At 35.5% G+C, this 21,717-nt stretch overlaps 1 protein-coding gene across 1 annotated transcript in view; it reads left to right on the plus strand.

The window, feature by feature from the left end:
- Nucleotides 1-21,717, plus strand: part of LOC123532018 (uncharacterized) — a 149,951-nt gene that overhangs the window by 109,488 nt on the left and 18,746 nt on the right. The window contains exons 10-18 of the mRNA XM_045313351.2: nt 2,738-2,954; nt 3,674-3,753; nt 4,642-4,762; nt 8,952-9,031; nt 10,342-10,483; nt 11,210-11,310; nt 11,891-12,068; nt 15,528-15,586; nt 16,440-16,800. Coding sequence (XP_045169286.2) covers nt 2,738-2,954; nt 3,674-3,753; nt 4,642-4,762; nt 8,952-9,031; nt 10,342-10,483; nt 11,210-11,310; nt 11,891-12,068; nt 15,528-15,586; nt 16,440-16,800 — 1,339 coding nt within the window. The remainder of the gene's footprint in view (nt 1-2,737; nt 2,955-3,673; nt 3,754-4,641; nt 4,763-8,951; nt 9,032-10,341; nt 10,484-11,209; nt 11,311-11,890; nt 12,069-15,527; nt 15,587-16,439; nt 16,801-21,717) is intronic.

A 21,717-nucleotide genomic window follows, 5' to 3' on the forward strand; every position in this document is an offset into this window, starting at 1 on the left:
TGCATGTTCAATTTCAATACGTATTCTCCTCGTGCGATTTCAATACGTACTCTCCGTGTTCAATTTCAATATGTATTCTCCGTATGTGATTTCAATACGTATTCTCTGTATGCGATTTCAATACGTTTTCTACGTGTTCAATTTCAATACGTATTCTCCTTGTGCGATTTCAATACGTATTCTACGTGTTCAATTTCAATATGTATTCTCCGTATGTGATTTCAATACGTATTCTCTGTATGCGATTTCAATACGTTTTCTACGTGTTCAATTTCAATACGTATTCTCCTTGTGCGATTTCAATACGTATTCTACGTGTTCAATTTCAATATGTATTCTCCTTGTGCGATTTCAATATGTATTCTCCGTGTTCAATTTCAATACGTATTCTCTGTATGCGATTTCAATACGTATTCTCTGTGAGCAATATCAATACGTATTCTCTGTGTGCAATTTCAATACGTATTCTCTGTATGCGGTTTCAATACGTATTCTCCATGTGCAATTTCAATACGTATTCTCTGTATGTGATTTCAATACGTATTCTCTACATGCGATTTCAATACGTATTCTCCGTGTTCAATTTCAATACGTATTCTCCATGTGCAATTTCAATACGTATTCTCTGTATGTGATTTCAATACGTATTCTCTACATGCGATTTCAATACGTATTCTTCGTGTTCAATTTCAATACGTATTCTCCGTGTGCAATTTCAATACGTATTCTCTGTGTGCAATTTCAATACGTATTCTCCGTGTGCAATTTCAGTACGTATTCTCTGTATGTGATTTCAATACCTATTCTCTGTATGCAATTTCAAAACGTATTCTCCGTGTTCAATTTCAATACGTATTCTCCTTGTGCAATTTCAATGCGTATTCTCTGTATGCAATTTCAGTATGTATTCTCTGTATGCGATTTCAAAACGTATTCTCTGTATGCAGTTTCAATACGTATTCTCCATGTTCAATTTCAATACGTATTCTCCTTGTTCGATTTCAATACGTATTTTCTGTATGCGATTTCAAAACGTATTCTCTGTATGCGGTTTCAATACGTATTCTCCGTGTTAAAATTTCAATACGTATTCTCCTTGTGCGATTTCAATACGTATTCTCTGTATGCGATTTCAATACGTATTCTCCGTGTTAAATTTCAATACGTATTCTCCTTGTGCGATTTCAATATGTATTCTCTGTATGTGATTTCAAAACGTATTCTCTTTATGCGATTTCAATACATATTCTCTGTGTGCGATTTCAATACATATTCTCTGTATGTGATTTCAATATGTATTCTCTGTATGCGTTATCACCATCGTACCATCGCGTTATCACCATCGTACCATCGCGTTTTCACCATCGTACCATCGCGTTTTCGTCATCGTACCATCGCCTTCCTGTTAGAAAGGCGTAGTTCCGTGCACTTGAATTTTTATCAACAATAGATGAATGTATCTCAATGTATTTTGTGAGAAGAAATTTACCATTTAGATTCTGCTGTTTTGCAAAATGTTTTTAAAAATGTTCAGTGCTCAACTCATCAAAACTGTGTAAAATCTTCAAGGCCACGTCCTTTGTATTTATGTATGCATGAAAGTAAATAAAAAGCTGGATGTAATAGTTATTCTTGTTAGGATGTAGAAGGTACATAGTGCAATGTGAAAATGAGATTTATTACTGACACATATACTGTACCACTGCGCATGACCGCCGGAAGGCGATGGTACGATGGTGATAATGCGATGGTACGATGGTGATAATGCGATGGTACGATGGTGAAAACGCGATGGTACGATGGTGATAACGCGATGGCACGATGGTGAAAACGCGATGGTACGATGGTGATAATGCGATGGTACGATGATGAAAACGCGATGACACGATGGTGAAAACGCGATGGTACGTTGATGAAAACGCGATGGTACGATGATGCGATGGTGAAAACGCGATGGTAGGATGATGAAAACGCGATATTACATCGACATTTCACCATCGTACCATCGCATCATCGCGATTTCATCATCATGCCATCGCGTTTTCACCATCGTACCATCGTTATTTCATCATCGTGCCATCGCACCATCGCGTTTTCGTCATCGTACCATCGTGCATCGCGGTTTAGGATTCAATAAAAAAAAAGTCACGATTGTCCAAACGGAACACCGTAATTTGTTCTCTTGTTTTATTGGTTTTATCTAATTAAATCATGCGTAACTGTATCAGTATAGATGGTTGCCATGGGAGCACAGATGCCGGTGTAGTTTTTGCGTTGTATATTTGCATTATTTGAACTTTTCTTTTATTCTTCATAGTTTGTATCAATTTCTTTAATTTCCATTTAAATTCCTTAGATATCTGTTTTCCACACTGATTATGTGTTCCTCGTTGTTTAATGTGTTTTCCGATAGAATGTTTTATATCTTGAAACTCTATGATCTGTAGCAAAAGTGATAGCCTTGCTTCGACTGATCATCGTATGGGCCGAGAAATATGTTTCACTTAAAATTCAACGAACGAGGACTACTCTGTGACCCAAGAGAACTCTTAGTTCTAACGATCGTTCCGTGCAAATTCTAATGACCGTTCCGGGTATTAGCAACTCTCTAAGATTTTTTGTGCGTTTTATAATAACGACTCAGTCTAAACTGGTGGAATCTAAATCAGTAGAACTCATAACGTACTTAGACCATGGTAGTTTCGTTAACATTGACGGTTTTGTTTCTTCTTGAAAGGATGCGGCAAAATATGGTTGTTTAAAATACTGTGGATTTTGTTCCGGATCGACCGGAGGACCAGGCAATATGTACAGTGGATACACAACCACAACACGACCAGGCAATATGTACAGTGGACATACAACCACAACCAACAACAACAACAACAACAACAAATATACATCATCACCTCAATATATGTTCTCTACTACACCAGCAACTACAACAACTTCAGGTAAGAGTTCTGACTCGGCCATAGGCTAATGCTTCGGTTATTTTCTACACATCCAAACCATTCATTTTCCTTCGACCAATGAGTTTTAAGGATTGAGCATTTCTTATAATTCAACACATTTAACCAATATATTTAAAGATATTCTATGTCTGCCAGACTTCATCAGGGGTGGTAACGCTGTTTCAAAAGACCATCTTGCATAAGATAATTTTGTTGAATAAACGTTAACTTCTGTTTGTGATGTTCACGTTATACTTAAGTAATGTACTCCAAACAATCCCAAATGCCTAAAACTTACGAACGCAATTTATACCTTTATAACAGTGCCATTCTTACGCGTCTACGTATCTATATAAAATCGTGTCACATGTTAACATACATAGTGATAAAAGAATTATGAGCCGTGCCATGAAAACCAACATAGTGCTTTGCAACCCAGGATGGATCCAGACCAGCCCCGCTCCGCGCGTCAGGTCAGGATCCAGCTGTTCGCATAACAGTTTCTCTAATTCCAATGGCTTTGAAAGCGAACAGCAAATCCTGATCAGACTGCGCGAATGCGCAGCTGTCTGGATCCATGCTGGTCTCAAAGCCACTATGTTGGTTTTCCCATGGCGCGGCTCATTATAAATTTCAGTATCCCACAGGAATTCAAAAACTCAGTATACAGTAACATGAAGTATTTCTTTTCTTTGAAATTTAAATTTTATCATTTTCAGGCACATCTTGTCCTTTAGTTTCAAAATTAAAACTCGGCGTACACGTACAGCGAGGTCCTACTTGGAACTACGGCTCACAGGTTTGAATAAAAAGCAGATTTATTTATGGGAGACGCACATATTAAAGTAACTGGTTATATGATATAGTCACTTAGATATAACACTGCAATTTTATCAAAATGATATAAACTAGTAATTTCTTTTGTTATTGTTGGAAAAAATAGACAAAATATTTTACAGAAATAAGGAAATACAGTTTAATAAATATCTAAAACATTTATAAATCTGTATTTTTTATGTTTCCATGGAAACAAAATGGTTGCCATTTATTTATCAAATGTTGAAATGTTGATAACTTTTTCATTTATTAGCCGATTTTGAAATTTCTTTCGTTTCCTTAAATGATAAAAGAAATCCTAGCTGATAAAAGTTTTGCATTTCCCTTTAAATTTGGTAATAACAGTGACAGATATTCCTCATCCCTTTAATTTTGCCTGAGACGCTTTTATGTAATATTTGACTTTTATATCGTCTGCAAAATTGCATTTTATATTCTAGCACTTTTAAGATTTTTTTTAATATAAACAAAGAAAGATTTTACTGTGTATTGTTGATTAAAACGCGTTTCACAAAATGACCTAATTTTGGCTATTCCGCTTAAAAAGGATTCCAGATTAATATCTCTTCCTGGTGTTATTCAAACGTATTAGGATGGAAATAGATTTTAGTTTTGAAAGCTTTGTTAGGATTACAAACACGTTTATTTTTTTTCGTTCAGATGCGTCAGACCTTCGGCCTTCGTGATTAGATTACAACACATCTGAACGCAAAACCGTGTTTTATTTGACAACAAAGCACGCAAAACTAAAATCTATTTCCCAAACAGCATAATAGTAAAGGTTTGTTTAAGAGTGTGTTTATGTTTATTTCAGACTAATAGGTATTATATATTATACTATTTTGATTAGGATGGACTTGGCACTGGTGTGGTTACACACATACAAAGTGCAGGGTGGGTGTCTGTCAGGTGGAACAGAACGGGACAGGAATACAGCTACAGAATAGGAAAAGACGGAAAATGTGACTTAGGTATATAAAGTTTGTGTGGGAGTTTTTACTATAAACGGAAAATGTGTCTTAGGTATACAAAGTTTGTGTGGGAGTTTTTACTATAAACGGAAAATGTGTCTTAGGTATATAAAGTTTGTGTGGGAGTTTTTACTATAAACGGAAAATGTGTCATAGGTATACAAAGTCTGTGTGGGAGTTTTTACTATAAACGGAAAATGTGTCATAGGTATACAAAGTTTGTGTGAAAATGTGACTTAGGTATATAAAGTTTGTTTGGAAGTTTTACTATGAACGGAAAATGTGACTTAGGTATATAAAGTTCGTGTGGGAGTTTTACTATCAGCGGAAAATGTGACTTAGATATATAAAGTTCGTGTGGGAGTTTTACTAAAAACGGAAAATGTTATTAGGTATATAAAGTTCGTGTGGGAGTTTTACTTTTAACAGAAAGTTGGACTTAGGTATATAAAGTTCGTGTGGGAGTTTTACTATCAACAGAAAATGTGACTTAGGTATATAAAGTTCGTATAGGAGTTTTACTATAAACGGAAAATTTGTCTTGGGTATATACAGTTCGTGTGGGAGTTTTACTGTAAACGGAAAATGTGTCTTAAGGATATACAGTTTGTGTGAGAGTTTTACTTAGGTATATAAAGTTCGTGTTGGAGCTATACTATCAACGGAAAATGTGACTTAAGTATATAAAGCTCGTGGGGGAGTTTTACTGTAAACGGGATCTATGACTTGAGTATATAAAGCTCGTGGGGGAGTTTTACTGTAAACGGGATCTATGACTTAAGTATATAAAGCTCGTGGGGGAATTTTACTGTAAACGGGATCTATGACTTAAGTATATAAAGCTCGTGGGGGAGTTTTACTGTAAACGGGATCTATGACTTAAGTATATAAAGCTCGTGGGGGAGTTTTACTGTAAACGGGATATATGACTTAAGTATATAAAGCTCGTGTGGGAGTTTTACTGTAAACGGGATATATGACTTAAGTATTTAAAGCTCGTGGGGGAGTTTTACTGTAAACGGGATCTATGATTTAAGTATATAAAGCTCGTGTGGGAGTTTTACTGTAATCGGGATATATGACTTAAGTATATAAAGCTCGTGTGGGGATTTTACTTCAGACGAAAAAATTTATTTAGACCTCGACTGAGAATTTTACTATAGTTATATCAAGTTTGACTAGAATTCTACTGTAGAAGGAAATATAAGGCCTAAAAAAATCTTTGTTTCCGGTAACATGCTCAAAAAATTAGTGTACGTAGGTCGGATTTTTTTTTGGTGGGGGGATTTTTTTTATTAAGGGAGACTTTTCAGAAATTATTTTTGTGTCAAAAATGAATACAAACAAGGGGGTTATGGCTTTAGAGCATCAGTAAGTTGATTTCTAGTATGTTTAAAGCATAAAAAGTGCAGTTTTGTAACTTTTTGTTAAAAAGTTGAAAAAAAATAATTCTCCAAGGCCATAAAACATTTAGGGTTGGGCCAAAAGTTTAGGGTGATCGGGATACCGGAACACAAACAATTTTTTTACGCCTAAGTTCGGCGTATAAAACCTGACTAGTAATTTTGCTAAAGAATAAAATGTGACTAAGGTATATAAAACTTGATTGGGAGTTTTATTATAGATGAAAAAAACATAACTTATTTATGTAAAGCTCGACTGGTAGTGTACAAAGATCGAGTGAAAGTTTTACATAGGTATGTAAAAGCTCGACAAAGATATTTACTATTCACGGAAAATATGACTTTGGTATATTTATAAAGCTTGACTGGAAGTTTTACTAGGTGTACAAAGATCGAGTGGAGTTTTACTAGGTGTAAAAAGATCGATGGTAGTTTTAACATAGATTGTAAAAAAGATCGAGTGGGAGTTTTACGTAGGTGTAAAAAAGATCGAGTGGGAGTTTTACATAGGTGTAAAAAGATCGAGTGGGAGTTTTACGTAGGTGTAAAAAAGATCGAGTGGGAGTTTTACATAGGTATAAAAAAGATCGAGTGGGAGTTTTACGTAGGTGTATAAAGCTACTATAGACGGAACATGTGATCTAGGTTTATAAAGCTCTACTAGAAGTTTTATTGCAGACAGAAACTGTGAATTGGATTTGTCAAGCTTGACTGGGATCTAAAACTTCGACGGAAATGCAAAACTCGACAGTGAATTTTACTACAGAAAGAAAATTTAACTTAGGTATCTTAAACCGGACTGGTAGTTTCACTTTAGACAGACAGTGTGGTTAAAGAGCTTCAATGGGAGATTTACTTTAAGTTGGAAAATTTGACTTAGGTATATATAGGTCGTCTTGGTGTTTACTATGGTATAGAAAATTGACTGAGGTTCATAAAGCTGGCCTTATAGCTTGACTTAAAGAATAAAAATATGACTTAGGTATCTAAAACTCTAATGGGAGTTTTACCATTGACGGAAAGATTAAATTAATCAGAGCATTACTGGGAGTTTGACTATAGACGTAAAATGTAACTTAGATATACAAATGTATAAAGCTTGCCTGCGAGTTTTACTATAGACAGCACACTTGATTTAGGTATATATACCTCGACTGGGGTTTTTACTATAGACAGCACACTTGATTTAGGTATATATAGCTCGACTGGGAGTTTTACTAAATACGGAACACGTGACTTAGATATATAAAGCTCGCCTGAGAGTTTTACTATAGACAGCACACTTGATTTAGGTATATAAAACTCGCCTGAGAGTTTTACTATAGACAGCACACTTGATTTAGGTATATATAGCTCGACTGGGTTTTTACTATAGACAGCACACTTGATTTAGGTATATATAGCTCGTCTGGGAGTTTTACTAAATACGGAACACGTGACTTAGATTTATAAAGCTCGCCTGAGAGTTTTACTATAGACAGCATACTTGATTTAGGTATATAAAGCTCGCCTGAGAGTTTTACTATAGACAGCACACTTGATTTAGGTATATATAGCTCGACTGGGAGTTTTACTAAAAAAGGAACACGTGACTTAGATATATAAAGCTCGCCTGAGAGTTTTACTATAGACAGAACACGTGATTTAGGTATTTATAGCTCGACTGGGAGTTTTACTATAAACGGAACACGTGACTTAGATATATAAAGCTCGCCTGAGAGTTTTACTATAGACGGAACACGTGATTTAGGTGTAAATATAGCTCGACTGGGAGTTTTACTATAGACGGAACACGTGATTTTGGTTTTACTATAGACAGCACACTTGATTTAGGTATATAAAGCTCGCCTGAGAGTTTTACTATAGACGGAACACTTGACTTAGATATATAAAGCTCGACTGGGAGTTTTACTATAGACAGAACACGTGATTTAGGTATATAAAGCTTGACTGGGAGTTTTACTATAGACGGAACACTTGATTTTGGTATATAAAGCTCGACTGGGAATTTTACTATAAACGGAACACGTGACTTAGATATATAAAGCTCGCCTGAGAAAGAGTTTAACTATAGACAGAACACTTGATTTAAGGATATAAAGCTTGACTGGGAGTTTTACTATAGACGGAACACGTGATTTAGGTATATAAAGCTCGTATGGGAGTTTTACTATAGACGGAACACGTGCTTTAGGCACATATATAAAGATCGACCGGAAGTTTGACTGAAAAAGGAAAATATAACTTAGTTATTTAAAGATGACTTGGAGTCAATAGAGCTTGAGAATACGACCACGACAGTTTTTATACAAAACGGAACTATCTCACACAAAGTAAATAAAGCTTAATTCGGAGTTTCTGTTTTACAATTTATAGTGAAATAATGATGAAGGTTCATAAAAAAAGTAAAATGTAAACGGTGATCATAAAGACTACACCAATGTTGGAAATCTAACCCTATCAGGGAGTTATAATTAAGGTCACGTGGGGACTTGATAGAACTGTAAATGGTGTATAAAGAACACCATATTTGTTAAACACGAGGTAAAACGTTAAAAGAATAAAAACCAACAATATTCTGACTATATATTTGTGACTAAATTCCTTTCAAACCAGCCATCATTTCAGACAGCCTATTGACGATAATATTTCGGTAAAATCATAAAATGAGACAAACTTTATGAAACTTTGTGTATAAAAATAATAGCACATAATTCAACGATCAATCGGATAGCTACAAATTACTCTTAATCAATATCGTTGACATGTATTACTTTCTTTTTCAGCGATTGCCTGCATCTTGACGCCCGTACTTAAAGTAGGTGAACGGGTAGAGAGAGGCCCAACGTGGAATTACGGCTCGCAGGTAAGCACCGAGGCAACGTGTTTAAATGCATGTTATATATGGTACACTGACCAAAAACTACATAGAAACATGAAAAAAAAAGAACACACTGTTGTTTGTTGAGCCGAGTAGTATGATTCGGAAGATCTGGTTTGACCAGAAATAAGATATCTGTATATACAGAGGCAGTTATATTTAAACAACGCATGAGATGTCAAATGTCACAATATTGTAAGTTCATATTATGCACATTCAAATTGCACTTGTATTTTTAACAAAACATTATTTTAAAGGCACCGACCTCCAAATCGTATGACAACATAATAAGAAAGACTTCAAGATTATACGAAAATTATTGTTATATTTCTTACAAAGGCTTTGAAACTTAAACAGTGACAGATAATATGTTATGGAAATATAAGAATAAGTTGTTTATTCTGAACTGAAAAACGTTTGCAACCGGGACCAGAGGTCAGTTGTTTTTATTGTTAAGCTTTATATATATAGCGACCGTTAAGTACATTATTCATTCGTTGTGTATTGCTAAAAAAACGCAGGAAAACTTGTATTGCCGCGGTTCCGGACTCGGACATGTTTTTTTCTTTTGTTGTTTGATTTGGCATTTTAAGACAGTTTAGAAACAAAAACTCATGTTTTAATGGTCATAATATGACCAAACTTGAATTTTACAGAAAGATCATTCTATCCAAAATTAGGAGGTCAGTTTCTTTAAACGTGTAGGTTTGCGTGAAGCGAGCTAGTTGCTAAAAGTATAGCACAATTTTAGAAGGCTTTATATATTCTTGTAGAGAATGTACGCATCCAAGCATACATGTACAATAACAAACATTGAAATTACGTGCACAAGTACATGCACGTACAGTTATAAGTATTGAAAGTAAATGCACGCACGAGTACATATGAAGTGCAAAGTAATGAAATAAAAAGCTCTCACTACTTTTGCCACAGCTATAGTAAGTTAGATAGCTGAACACCAAATATATGTTAGGTTTTAATTTTCTTTTAACATTTCTGCCGTGTGTTGTATGACTGCTGTATATTTCTACATGTATAATTCAGAACAACAGTCATTATAGGATCGTAGGATCGTACATGCTCACGATATTATTGCAGGCTTCAACGGACAATCTGTTGGTTATCGGTGCAATGCATCTAGCTAAAATGGGAAGGAAAAAATAAGGTATTCAAGAGTTGTTCGTGGTTAGTCTCGAAACCGTTGGTTCCCCACTGGGAGGTATGGTCGTGTTCGCAACTGGTCTCAGTCCGACAACTTCCGAATTGAGAGGCTCAAGTTTGTTGTATTTTTACAGGATAGATACGGAGCAGGTGTGATAACGCAGGTAGATGGCTCTGGATGGGTTAAAGTCAGGTGGAATAACTCTGACCGATATTCTTCACAGGAATACAGCTACAGAGTAGGAAATGGATTCTGCGATCTGCAACCAGACTCAGGTACTTACAAAATATACGTTAACCCGCGTACCGTTGTATGTCACTACTGTAAATTCTTCATGTCCCGGTATCGTCTTTCTTTCGCCCTGAAGTCAAAGTTTGTCTTCGCCGGGACTCGAAAATTCTGCGACTTCCAAGGAAAAGAATGACACTTTATTCAGGAAACCAGGGCAATGTTATTTCTTTTACATCTTTGACTGTAGTAACTGAAAAATACAATATATCAGGAGATTCTTTTGAAGTATAGAATGGATCCAAAGAGAACAATTATAGCAGACTCGGTTTCATTGAGTCTGTTCATGAGAGGTAATGGGAAGTGCAACATCCCTCACACCCTCTAGCACCGGCTTAAGCAGAATTCTATTGAATAGATATTAAATAGACTCTTCTATCCCAACGGACCAGAAAATGTACGGGCAGACTTTCTACGGCCTCCACTTAACCCTTATCATGCTGGACACAATTGATACTGTCTTTACGGCCAGCGTAGATCATGATCAGCCTGCACATTCCCGCAGTCTGATTAAGATCTGCACTTGCGTATTTTTTTGGTAATCACCCCTTTTAACATATAATGGTATTGTCTAAAACAATAGCATGGTAAGGGTTAAAGATTGCTAATTACGTGTAAGTTCTGTGCGAAGTTCCTTTGGAGCATAAAATACAATCAATCAAAATAATAGCAGATTCCTAATAGTGCTAAGAACGGAGCTTAATGTATTGTAGGTATGTATACAACAAGTACTGTTGCGACTACTACTAGACTGCCATTGCTTCACCCTGGGGAACACGTTACAAGGGGGCCTGACTGGCACCATGGAAATCAGGTCAGTACAAACATTTTTTTTTTTGGTGGGGGTGATGCATGGTAGTACGTAGTAGATATTCATTTGGTACGGAATAAAGAACGAATGTTTGTTAAGCTGTATGCCAGTTATGCACGGCGGTCAGACAACAAAAAAAGTGTATATGCTTCTCCATAACTACGTAAACTTGTGGCGAAATTTACATATGTGATATGGACGGAGGGCCGTTGAATCAAGACATGCTGCTCAGATCTTGACCTCTACGAAGTTGCTTTCCTGTCCTAGGCATCGAATGAGGAATGTTTTAACTTTAAGTAGAAATCTAGTTATTTTTGTAGGTTTGAACATATGCTACCTTTCACGTTAATTTTTAAAGATCAAAAAGCTTAATAGATGTATTAAAATAAACAATACCAAATATCTATATCCACGAATGTAGGTACATGTAAATGTCGAAACTAATAAAACGATGGAAATTTGTCTGAAATTATTTACACAGCAGTGTTTTACAGAATTTATAAATCCTAAAACCGAATAGAAAGATAGTGTTATATAGTTGACGAAAATATAAAAACAAATACATGTATTTATATTTTCCAAGGACGGAAACGGTCCGGGCACAGTTATTAGCGCATCCGGCGGTCGGGTACTAGTATTTTGGCCAAGCACAAACACCAATCAGAGCTACCAGTACGGACAGAACGGGAGATATGAGGTACAGCTTTATACTGGACCCTTGCCAACAACGACCGCCATGCCAAGAACTACATTTATTCCTTGTAAGTTCAATGTGAAATTATATGTTAGCTGTCACGGTAAAAGGGACCATCTTAAAGAATAACGTAAACTATTATTATGAAAACGATATTTTAAATTGACAAAATCATTGTTTCCATAATTATATTTTGAAGAAAAACATTTTTTTTTTACGAAATTTCTTCTTTCTCTATTTTTGGAATAAAATTTAAAAAATCGATTGCAATATAATTCTTTTGCTACGACTATTTGAAAATCAAATTCATAAATGCAAGTTACTAATGTAAGTCTCTCTTAGAAAAATGTTGTAAAGATTTGCATATTTTTACTTGATTTTGTTTTCCTAATTAGGCAATAAATAGCCTGTTTTATTAATTTCATGTCTAGTGTAAAGAGGTACATTTGTATTGCTATTTACTTCTATTTGCAATAAGTCAGTTTCGATGTTGTTAAGATTAAGATTTCGTTTAAGAACAGAATGCTATTTGTAAAATGAGCCGTGCCATGAGAAAACCAACATAGTGGGTTTGCGACCAGCATGGATCCAGACCAGCCTGCGCATCCGCGCAGTCTGGTCAGGATCCATGCTGTTCGCTTTTAAAGCCTATTTGAATTGGAGAAACTGTTAGTGAACAGCATGGATCCTGACCAGACTGCGCGGATGCGAAGGCTGGTCTGGATCCATGCTGGTCGCAAACCCACTATGTTGGTTTTCTCATGGCGCGGCTCAAATGTTCTTGATTAACACATTTTCATTTTTAATTTTAAAGTGTTACTTGCATGTCTATCTCATTCAGTATCAGATTTGTTTAAGGAATGAAAACCCCCATTAAATAGAGTGATATCTCTATAAGAAACATATGTTTCATTTTTAATGTAACTACCCCTGCCTCCACCACAGCTGTACGAATGTATCTTAAAAGTGGAGTATTTCTTTTTAATTTAAGGGGCCTCCGTGGCCGAGTGGTTAAGGTCGCTGACTTCAAATCACTTACCCCTCACCGATGTTGGTTCGAGCCTCACTCGGGGCGTTGAATTCTTCATGTGAGGAAGCCATCCAGCTGGCTAACGGAAGATCGGTGCTTCTACCCAGGTGCCCGCTCGTGATGAAATAATGCACCTGGGGTGCTCGCTCGTGATGAAATAATGCACCTGGGGTCTTCCTCCACCAATAAAGCTGGAAGGTCACTATATGACATATAATTGTGTCGGTGGGACGTTAAACCCAACAAAATATATAGATAAATAAATAAATTTCTTTTAATATCAATACAATTACTAATTTTAAACTGGCATTTTGTTATATCAGGGTAATCTAAAACTCTGAAGCGAAAGGCGAGTTCTTAAACTGTATGTAGTTTTGGAATCCATTTATTTCTAATCTGCCTTTTGTTGTGCAACCAAAACAGATAGGTAAAGGGAGGTAATAATAAGTTTATAAACTTACATTTCTGATGAATTCTAGCTAAATATGTCGATGCAAAACATTGCCAAATGTAATTCATTTATTCATATCATTCCATAGGAAAGTTATGTTAAAATCAAAACGATAACTATCTTTTACAATGTCACAAATGAATAAGATGCTGTTTCAAGTATCTACCAAATATAAAACAATTAAATGCAGATTTTTAGCTGGTACAAACTGATCTACTTTGATTTGCCTTTTTCTTTGTCGTTTTAACCGTCATAATTTATGGCGATCTCGTTTTAACGGCCTCATTTTGTATTCATGGTATATGGTGAACTCGTTTTGTATACACCGTGATGATTTATGGCGAGCTGAATTTAACGGCCTCATTTTATTTATTCACTGTTATGTTATATGGTGTAGAGACCGTACCATAGCTCTTCGCATACTTTGATTTTTCAAACTAAAGTGATTTTTCCAAATGCACCGGTTACGATAGAAAATGTAAACAAAAGACTCTGTCTGTAATCTTTGAAATGTATGATTGACACTCGATCTTAGTCAAAATACCGATTGACAGTGAATGCTAATGACTTCATGTGTTGCAGAAAAGTATTTAGTTTGTAACTGTAATTTCCCATCAATTGAAATCCTGTCGAAACTGGTAAAATAATTACTTATATTTGGACAGAGCTCACGGTCTTTTCCGTTGGACAGCTGCTAAAAGGGCAAATATAAAAGATTCAGTGTAAGTTATATTTCACTGGTACTACCAGTTAGTAAGTTCATACGCTGAACAACACGTCAGAGAAATTTGGGCAGATTTGACCGATTATGATGTTGGCAGACTTAGATTATATTTTTTCTTTACACGAAAATTACCGTTAGGTAACAAAGCGAATACGCCGATAGTCCGGAGTTCACCGATTATTGTTCCAGTCCACGCACTGTTATCTAGGAAATTAAACTGTATAGCTAAAGCTGCTGCTGTTATAGGTTAGTGGTAGAGTGTCTGCCTTAGGTGTGAGAGGTCCTGGGTTCGAGTCCCAGTTAGAGCTTAACTATTTGCATTCTGCTAAAGCGTAGTTTTGCTGTTATTAGACTGTTCCAGATGTTCTAATTTTTTAGCACACAGTAGCATGGATCATTATTTAGCAATCCAAATCAAAGTTGAATGTTAAATCAAATGCACCCAATTAGAAAATATTCACTGTATTATTTCCCTTTGATGTTTATGCTCTCCATGTTCAAGAAGAGTTACATTTCCTTGATCACAAACTTTTCTTTAACATGAAAACATTAAACGCTCATAACTCCACACTTCTGGTAAAAATATTGTCTATATATCTGTTTTTGAGAAACATATGGACATTTGTCTTCATTTCAAAGCTTTTTAACTCCAAACCTATGATTTGAAAAACATAGGTACTATCTCTATATGGTGATCTCGTTTTGTAAACACCGTCATGATTAGTGGCGATCTAATTGTAACAGCCTCATTTTATCTATTCACTGTCATGATATACGGTGATCTCGTTTTGTATACACCGTCATGATTAGTGGCGATCTAATTGTAACGGCCTCATTTTATTTATTCACTGTCATGATATATGATGATCTCGTTGTGTATACGCCGTCATGATTCATGGCGATCTCATTTTAACGGCGTCATTTTATTTATTCACCGTCATGATATATGGCGATCTCGTTTTGTATTAACCGTCATGATTTGTGGCGATCTAATTGTAACGGCCTCATTTTATTTATTCGCTGTCATGATATATGGTGATCTCATTTTGTATACGCCGTCATGATTCATGGCGATCTAAATATATCGGCCTCATTTTATTTATTTACTATCTTGATATAATAGTGATCGGTTTTTTTTTTTTTTTTTTTTTTTGTATACACCGTCATGACCGTCATGATTTTTTAATTTTTTTTATACACCGTCATGATTTTTGGCGATCTGAATTTAACGGCCACATTATGGATCTACTGAAATGATATATAGTGACCTCGTTTTGCATTCACCTGCATAATCTATCGCAATCTGGTCAATTTGTTTCAGCCACTTTGTTTGTTGGTGATAAAGTTGTGAGAGGGCCGAACTGGACATGGCAGACCCAGGTATTGTGCATTTTTATTACAGTATTTTACGTGTTTGTATAATGGTTAAAAGTCGTTCGTTTTAGACAAAACCTTCTATATGGTATAACGGCTTTTGATGAGTGTTGCCATATCCTTTGATTACTGGATTGCGGGGTTAACGCACAACTAATGAAACTATGACGGTCACCGTAGAACTTTCTAGCATTTGATTCAAAGTATTTCATTGGAGTGAGGGTATTCACTGAATAAAATGTTTAATTGAGCCGTGCCATGGGAAAACCAACATAGTGGGATTGCGACCAGCATGGATCCAGACCAGCCTGCGCATCCGCACAGTCTGGTCAGGATCCATGCTGTTCGCTAACGGTTTCTTTAATTACATCAGGCTTTGAAAGCGAACAGCATGGATCCTGACCAGACTGTGCGGATGCGCAGGCTGGTCTGGATCCATGCTGGTCGCAAACCCACTATGTTGGTTTTCTCATGGCACGGCTCATATAATGATATTAATGAGTTTCTTTTCATATTTAATTTATTAAACAAGTCGAACAAAATAATAAAATGCAAGAGTTTGCTGAGGACTTTATCAAGTTTATTCAAGGAGTTAATAAATTCGATATGGAAAGACACAAATGAAATATTCTTTTTATCACATGTAAGCTTTTCCTGCTGAACGACTCCAACGTCAGAGCTTCATTATACTAGTGTAATACCAAATTTATTCAATGACTTTATTTCATTCCTAAGACATTGAACATGTGATTAATATAATTATATACTACATAAGTTTGTATCGCGTTCTTGTTATCTGGATGCATTTTGGATGATCACACTAAAGTTATATTTATCGAGGTTTAATTGTATATTAAAGGATGGTAACGGTACCGGTACTGTTATATCAGCCCCAAGCGGAGGTTGGGTCACCGTCAAGTGGGACAAAACAGGTGTAAAAAACTCTTACAGATATGGTTCTTCCGGTAAGTATGATGTCAAATTGTACTCAAGAGCAGCCAGTACGATGCAAAGACCCGCGACGACGTCAACTATCCGTACAACGCATAGACCCACAACGCATAAACCCCGAACGCATAAACCCCGGACAACGCATAAACACACGACGCATAGACCCACAACGATGCCAACAACCAGTACAACACAAAGACACATCCATACAACGCAAACTCCAACGACGTCAGCAGCTTATACCACTGTTCAAACAACACATTTTCCACGTAAGTAAAAGCTGTCTTGATCATCTTTTTTTTATTTTATTTTTTTAGTAAAATTATGATATCACGAAAGCTTTGGCATCGGTTTCCACGGAAGAGCATTAGTGCCAGGTGTATGTTATTTATTTACTCAAACTTTCAGGTTATGCATCACAAAATTTCGAGTTATCGAATTTATTGAGTCGAAATTTCGAGTTACTACAGTCTGTCCCACCTAATTTTGGACCTCCGATAATTTATTTATTCTGTATATAAAATTGTCAAAAAATGACATCGTTAATACCAGACGGTTAATATCTCTAGGCACCTTTTTCATTTTTTTTTTTTTTTTTTTTTTTTTTGAAATTGTAAAATGAAGTTAAAAATCAAGATTTTATGTTTCCCCATAGACTAGACATTGTAAAATAACGCGACGTCCAATTCAAGATGGCGGCATCCATACAAACGTCATTTGGGGGTTTGCTCGTAGTTAGAGACGTCTGATATATTTATCTAACAAATAAACGTGTCATTTAAAATATTTGATGAAGTTTCAATAATCTTCGAAACTAAAGCTTGAATCGATCTGTACATTTGATAATTTCGTGTATTCTAACAATCATCTGCACATTACAGATATAAGAAGTCAAAATTTCAAATTTAATATGAAATTAGGTGCTACCTAAAAGGCAGAGCTCCCTTGAAAAATCACCAGTGCCCTTAAAAATTAAAGGAATGTTGTTGGAATTATGTGGAATTATGGATTCGTTTTGGAAGTTTATGTTCTATTAGATCTATTAAAATTATAAGTATTAATGATAATTCATGATTTCTGAATGCATGTATTAGACTGCATCAAGATTAATTCTTGACATGGGAAAACTTGAAAGATATTCTATATATAATCAAAAGAAAGTTCGATATAGATTTAAATCGGCACCAAGATAAAGAAAAAAAACGTAATTGAATAATTTCTGCTATTCTTCTTAAAACGTACTGCATCAAAAAATTTACATAAATTATTATCATACTGGAAACCAGTCACAAATGATAACTCCTTCAAATTGAAAAGCTTGAATCTTGAAAATTTCAAACCTAACAGAATCTCATTACACCAACAGCCAAAGGAATTCTGTCTCTTTGCGTGTAAATGTTTGGCAATGAGGACTTAATGTAAAAAGTTAATGTTCCAGTTCCAAAGTTAATAGAAATTAGAATTTACGTAATCCTGGAAATGACTATTGTAATTCTTTTAAATGTCATTATTGTCAAATTTTGATTCTTTTTGGATGGAAGAATGTGTCCAACTTCTGGTAAAAAAAACTGCTATAAAAGACGCCTGGTATGGGAAAATTACAATAATTTACATGACTGCTTGTTTTAAACCCAAAAGACTAGCAATTTTTAAAAGTTAATGATCAGAATTTTACCTAGAGAAAAACAGTGTTTGCCGAAATTCTCGAAAACACCTACAGTTTATTTACAGAACTTTTAAGTTCACAATCTATGGCGTTTTTATGGTTAATCTTTTAGCACTAGAGAATAGGGATGGCAGTAAGAACCTTTTTGATGTTTATTGATAATTCATCGCCAATAGTTTTATTTTTATTTTTATAAACTCTGGTTAGTGATTTTAAAGCTAACGGACGAAATATATGTGAACGGGGAGAAGAGCATTATTTGCTTTTCACAGTTCAATGCCTGTATATTATGACTCAAAGCTATTTTTTTTAAAGTTATGTCAACTGACTACTGCACAAGCACTGCATTGGAACCTGACATCAAAACTAAACACTTGTTAAATTTCACATGAATGACTTTAGCTATACAATATTTTCAAAACTTATAATAGCGAGCGTAGCTCGCCTTACGGCAATGGGTAGGCGAATATAACAAAGGTGTGCCGAATGGGGCAAAAGTGATGTAGCTGAAAAATTTTCCTCTCGTCTGGGCGCCGCCATATTGGGTACCGCCATTTTGTTCTACTTCCGTCAAAGTCGGGAAAATTGTTTTTTTTTTTTTTAATTTTATATTTGAGTTACTATCTCTATGTTCATTAGGTGTCTTTATTTTTAAAAAAGTTATGTTATGGAAATAATTTCAATTTTGCTTTTATTTTACAAAGTGCGTGTCCCTAGAGGACAGGTGCTCACAGGAAATGCTTTGTTGGCAGTGAATACAGAACTTCATTTGATTGCTGAATATTATCCATCACTCAAAAATAATGCAAGAAAGATTTCCAGTTGGTAGAAAAAAAATATGATTTTCTTTTAAAAGATCAAGCATTGGCCAGAAAATGGAATAAAATATCATAAATAAGCATAAAGCCATAAGAACGCCACAAACCGGTAATGACGTCACCGTGACACCGGCTTTCCATAAATTTTGCAACGTATGATATTCGCTGTTACAGGTATAATGACACTAAATTTTTGTTTCTTTTCAAGTGAATAGGTTCTCGGAATTGTTTTAAGCAGTGAATAGTTTCTTTGCCGTTTAAGCCACGCTCGCTCAGAGGCTTTGCCTTTTTCATATTAATACAAAAAAGAACTGAAATAAAAAAGGAATTAAAAAAAGTCTGGTTCAGGTGAGATTCGAACTCACGACCTCTGCATTTCAACGCGAACGCGCTAACTACTACACCACTGTGGAGTTATGACGTCATTGGGACAAACATAAGTATATATAATGAAGTTCAGTAATGGCAGCGTGACGAAAGTCGTTTCAAAATGAAATTATTGTATTTTATTTCTTTTTTCTTCTTAGAAAATGTATTTAGCACTAATTTCTTATTATCAAACGCTCATTTACATTTTTATTCTATATTCAAAGCAGTAAGCGAGACGCTTTTGTCAACCGTAAACAGTAAGCGTCTACTGACGTCTTTACTGATTAATTACTATGTACATAGTACACATGAAAAAATCCGAACAACACCGATGCCAAAAAGTACCACGAATTTCAACTCGATAGTATAAACAGTTAAATCTCTCTATTCATTTTCTTTTTCACACGTCTAACCGTAATGCGACGCTGTCGGCGCCGCTTCGCGGCGCCGGTAGCTCTGCTATAAATATAACGCACCTTCCGTAACCGGTAACGTGAAGGTTGTTTGTTTTTGTCGGTGATAGAAAAATCCCTTTTTACACGTTTTCTTTTAAATCAGCTGTATGTTATAAAGGAAACTTCTTTTTTTCTCAGATTTAGGTCTAGGCTCAAACTTAAAGCAAACTGAACCATTCCCGAAATTTCCCGAAAATCTCCAAAATAGAGAATATTTGGCAATGGCGACCAGAAATAAACAACAGTGATTTTCCATAGTGAAAATGAAATTCAGTCGCACGGGAAAACCAGACGATTGTTGCAAAAATCATTGAAATTCCCGAGGGTGACTTTTTTTGATCCACAAAAATATGTTTTATGTTCTTTGATCCCGTTCCATTTTTTCATATCAGTCCAAAGTTGAGGTCCAAAATTTGGTGGGACAGACTATAACTATAATAATTAGACTTTACGTTGATGTATAGGTCCTGACCAAGATTAGGTACCTGGTGTGTCCATTCGCTAGCCCTACTGGGTCATAAAATTATGATGGCCGGGCAATGTTTACTCGTAGAAAATATTGTTTATTTATTCATTCATTTTGTTTGGTTTAACGTCGCACCGACACAATTACAGGTCATATGGCGACTTTCCAGTTTTTATGGTGGAGGAAAACCCCAAGTGCCTAAATCTGGAAGGTTTTCAACATAGTTTGAGCCCTTACAGAACTCGAAATTTCGATCTTCGACTAACTAACTCAAAGTTTTGATATTTATAACTCGAAGTTTCGACTTATTGACTTAAATTTCGACCTACTAACTCGAAATTTCGACTTATTAACTCGAAATGTTGGGTTACTGACTTAAAATTTCGAGTTACTTAGAAATAGTTATATTTAAAACAACGCACCTGGCACTTATGCTCTTCCGTAGATTTCATATAATGGGAAAGCTAATTTGCTGTGTACCTTCATAATCTACTTATTTTATTTTTTCAGTCTTATGTATCACATGCCATTCATTCAGCGCATACAGGTGCTGGTATAGCGCACATTTATCCACGCGTTGCCGCCGTCTGTTGATTTTGCTTGGTTTGCTTTCCATATTGCCAAAGGGTCTTCTTCTAGAATTTATTATTTAGATATGCTTTTAAAAAGAAGTTTTCAAAGAATTGAGCTATAAGAAAAAAGCTATGGACTCGATAAAACATTCAGCATGATCATAAAATATCCTGCTGAATAGTTCACAAGAGCATATAAACACACACACACACATATATATATATATATTCGAATATTACTGTCAAAATTCAGGTGTTAGCTTTAAAAGTGGGTTTATATAACACTCCTTAACCTGAAAGTTTATATACTTATTGTTGAAAAAGAATACTTCTTGTAGTATCTCATCTGCTACAGAAAATTTAGATGAAAACGTTTCTGTTTTTAATTTTGCTTCTGACCAACCTTGAATAAATTTTTTAATGTCATCAAACTCACAACGATCGCAGATATCAGTGTTTCTATATTTTAACCACGGAAATTTCTTTGTAATTCGGTGTCGTCGTACAGATACCAAAAGATCAACACGTCGTATGAAAAAAATGAGCCCCGCCATGAGAAAACCAACATAGTGCATTATTGCGACCAGCATGGATCCAGACGAGCCTGCGCATGCGAATCCGCGCAGTCTGATCATAATCCATGTTGTTTGCTGACGGTTTCTCTGACTGCAATAGGTTTTGAAAGCGAACAGCATGGATCCAGACTTACCTGCGCATCCGGGCACTGGGTGTGAATTTATTGATAACTGCTGTTTATCATATCAGTTATGGGGCCTCCGTGGCCGAGTGGTTAAGGTCGCAGACTTCAAATCACTTGCCCCTCATCGATGTTGGTTCGAG

Source organism: Mercenaria mercenaria, chromosome 11 (assembly GCF_021730395.1).
Source record: "Mercenaria mercenaria strain notata chromosome 11, MADL_Memer_1, whole genome shotgun sequence".
In the NCBI taxonomy this organism is placed as follows: domain Eukaryota; kingdom Metazoa; phylum Mollusca; class Bivalvia; order Venerida; family Veneridae; genus Mercenaria; species Mercenaria mercenaria.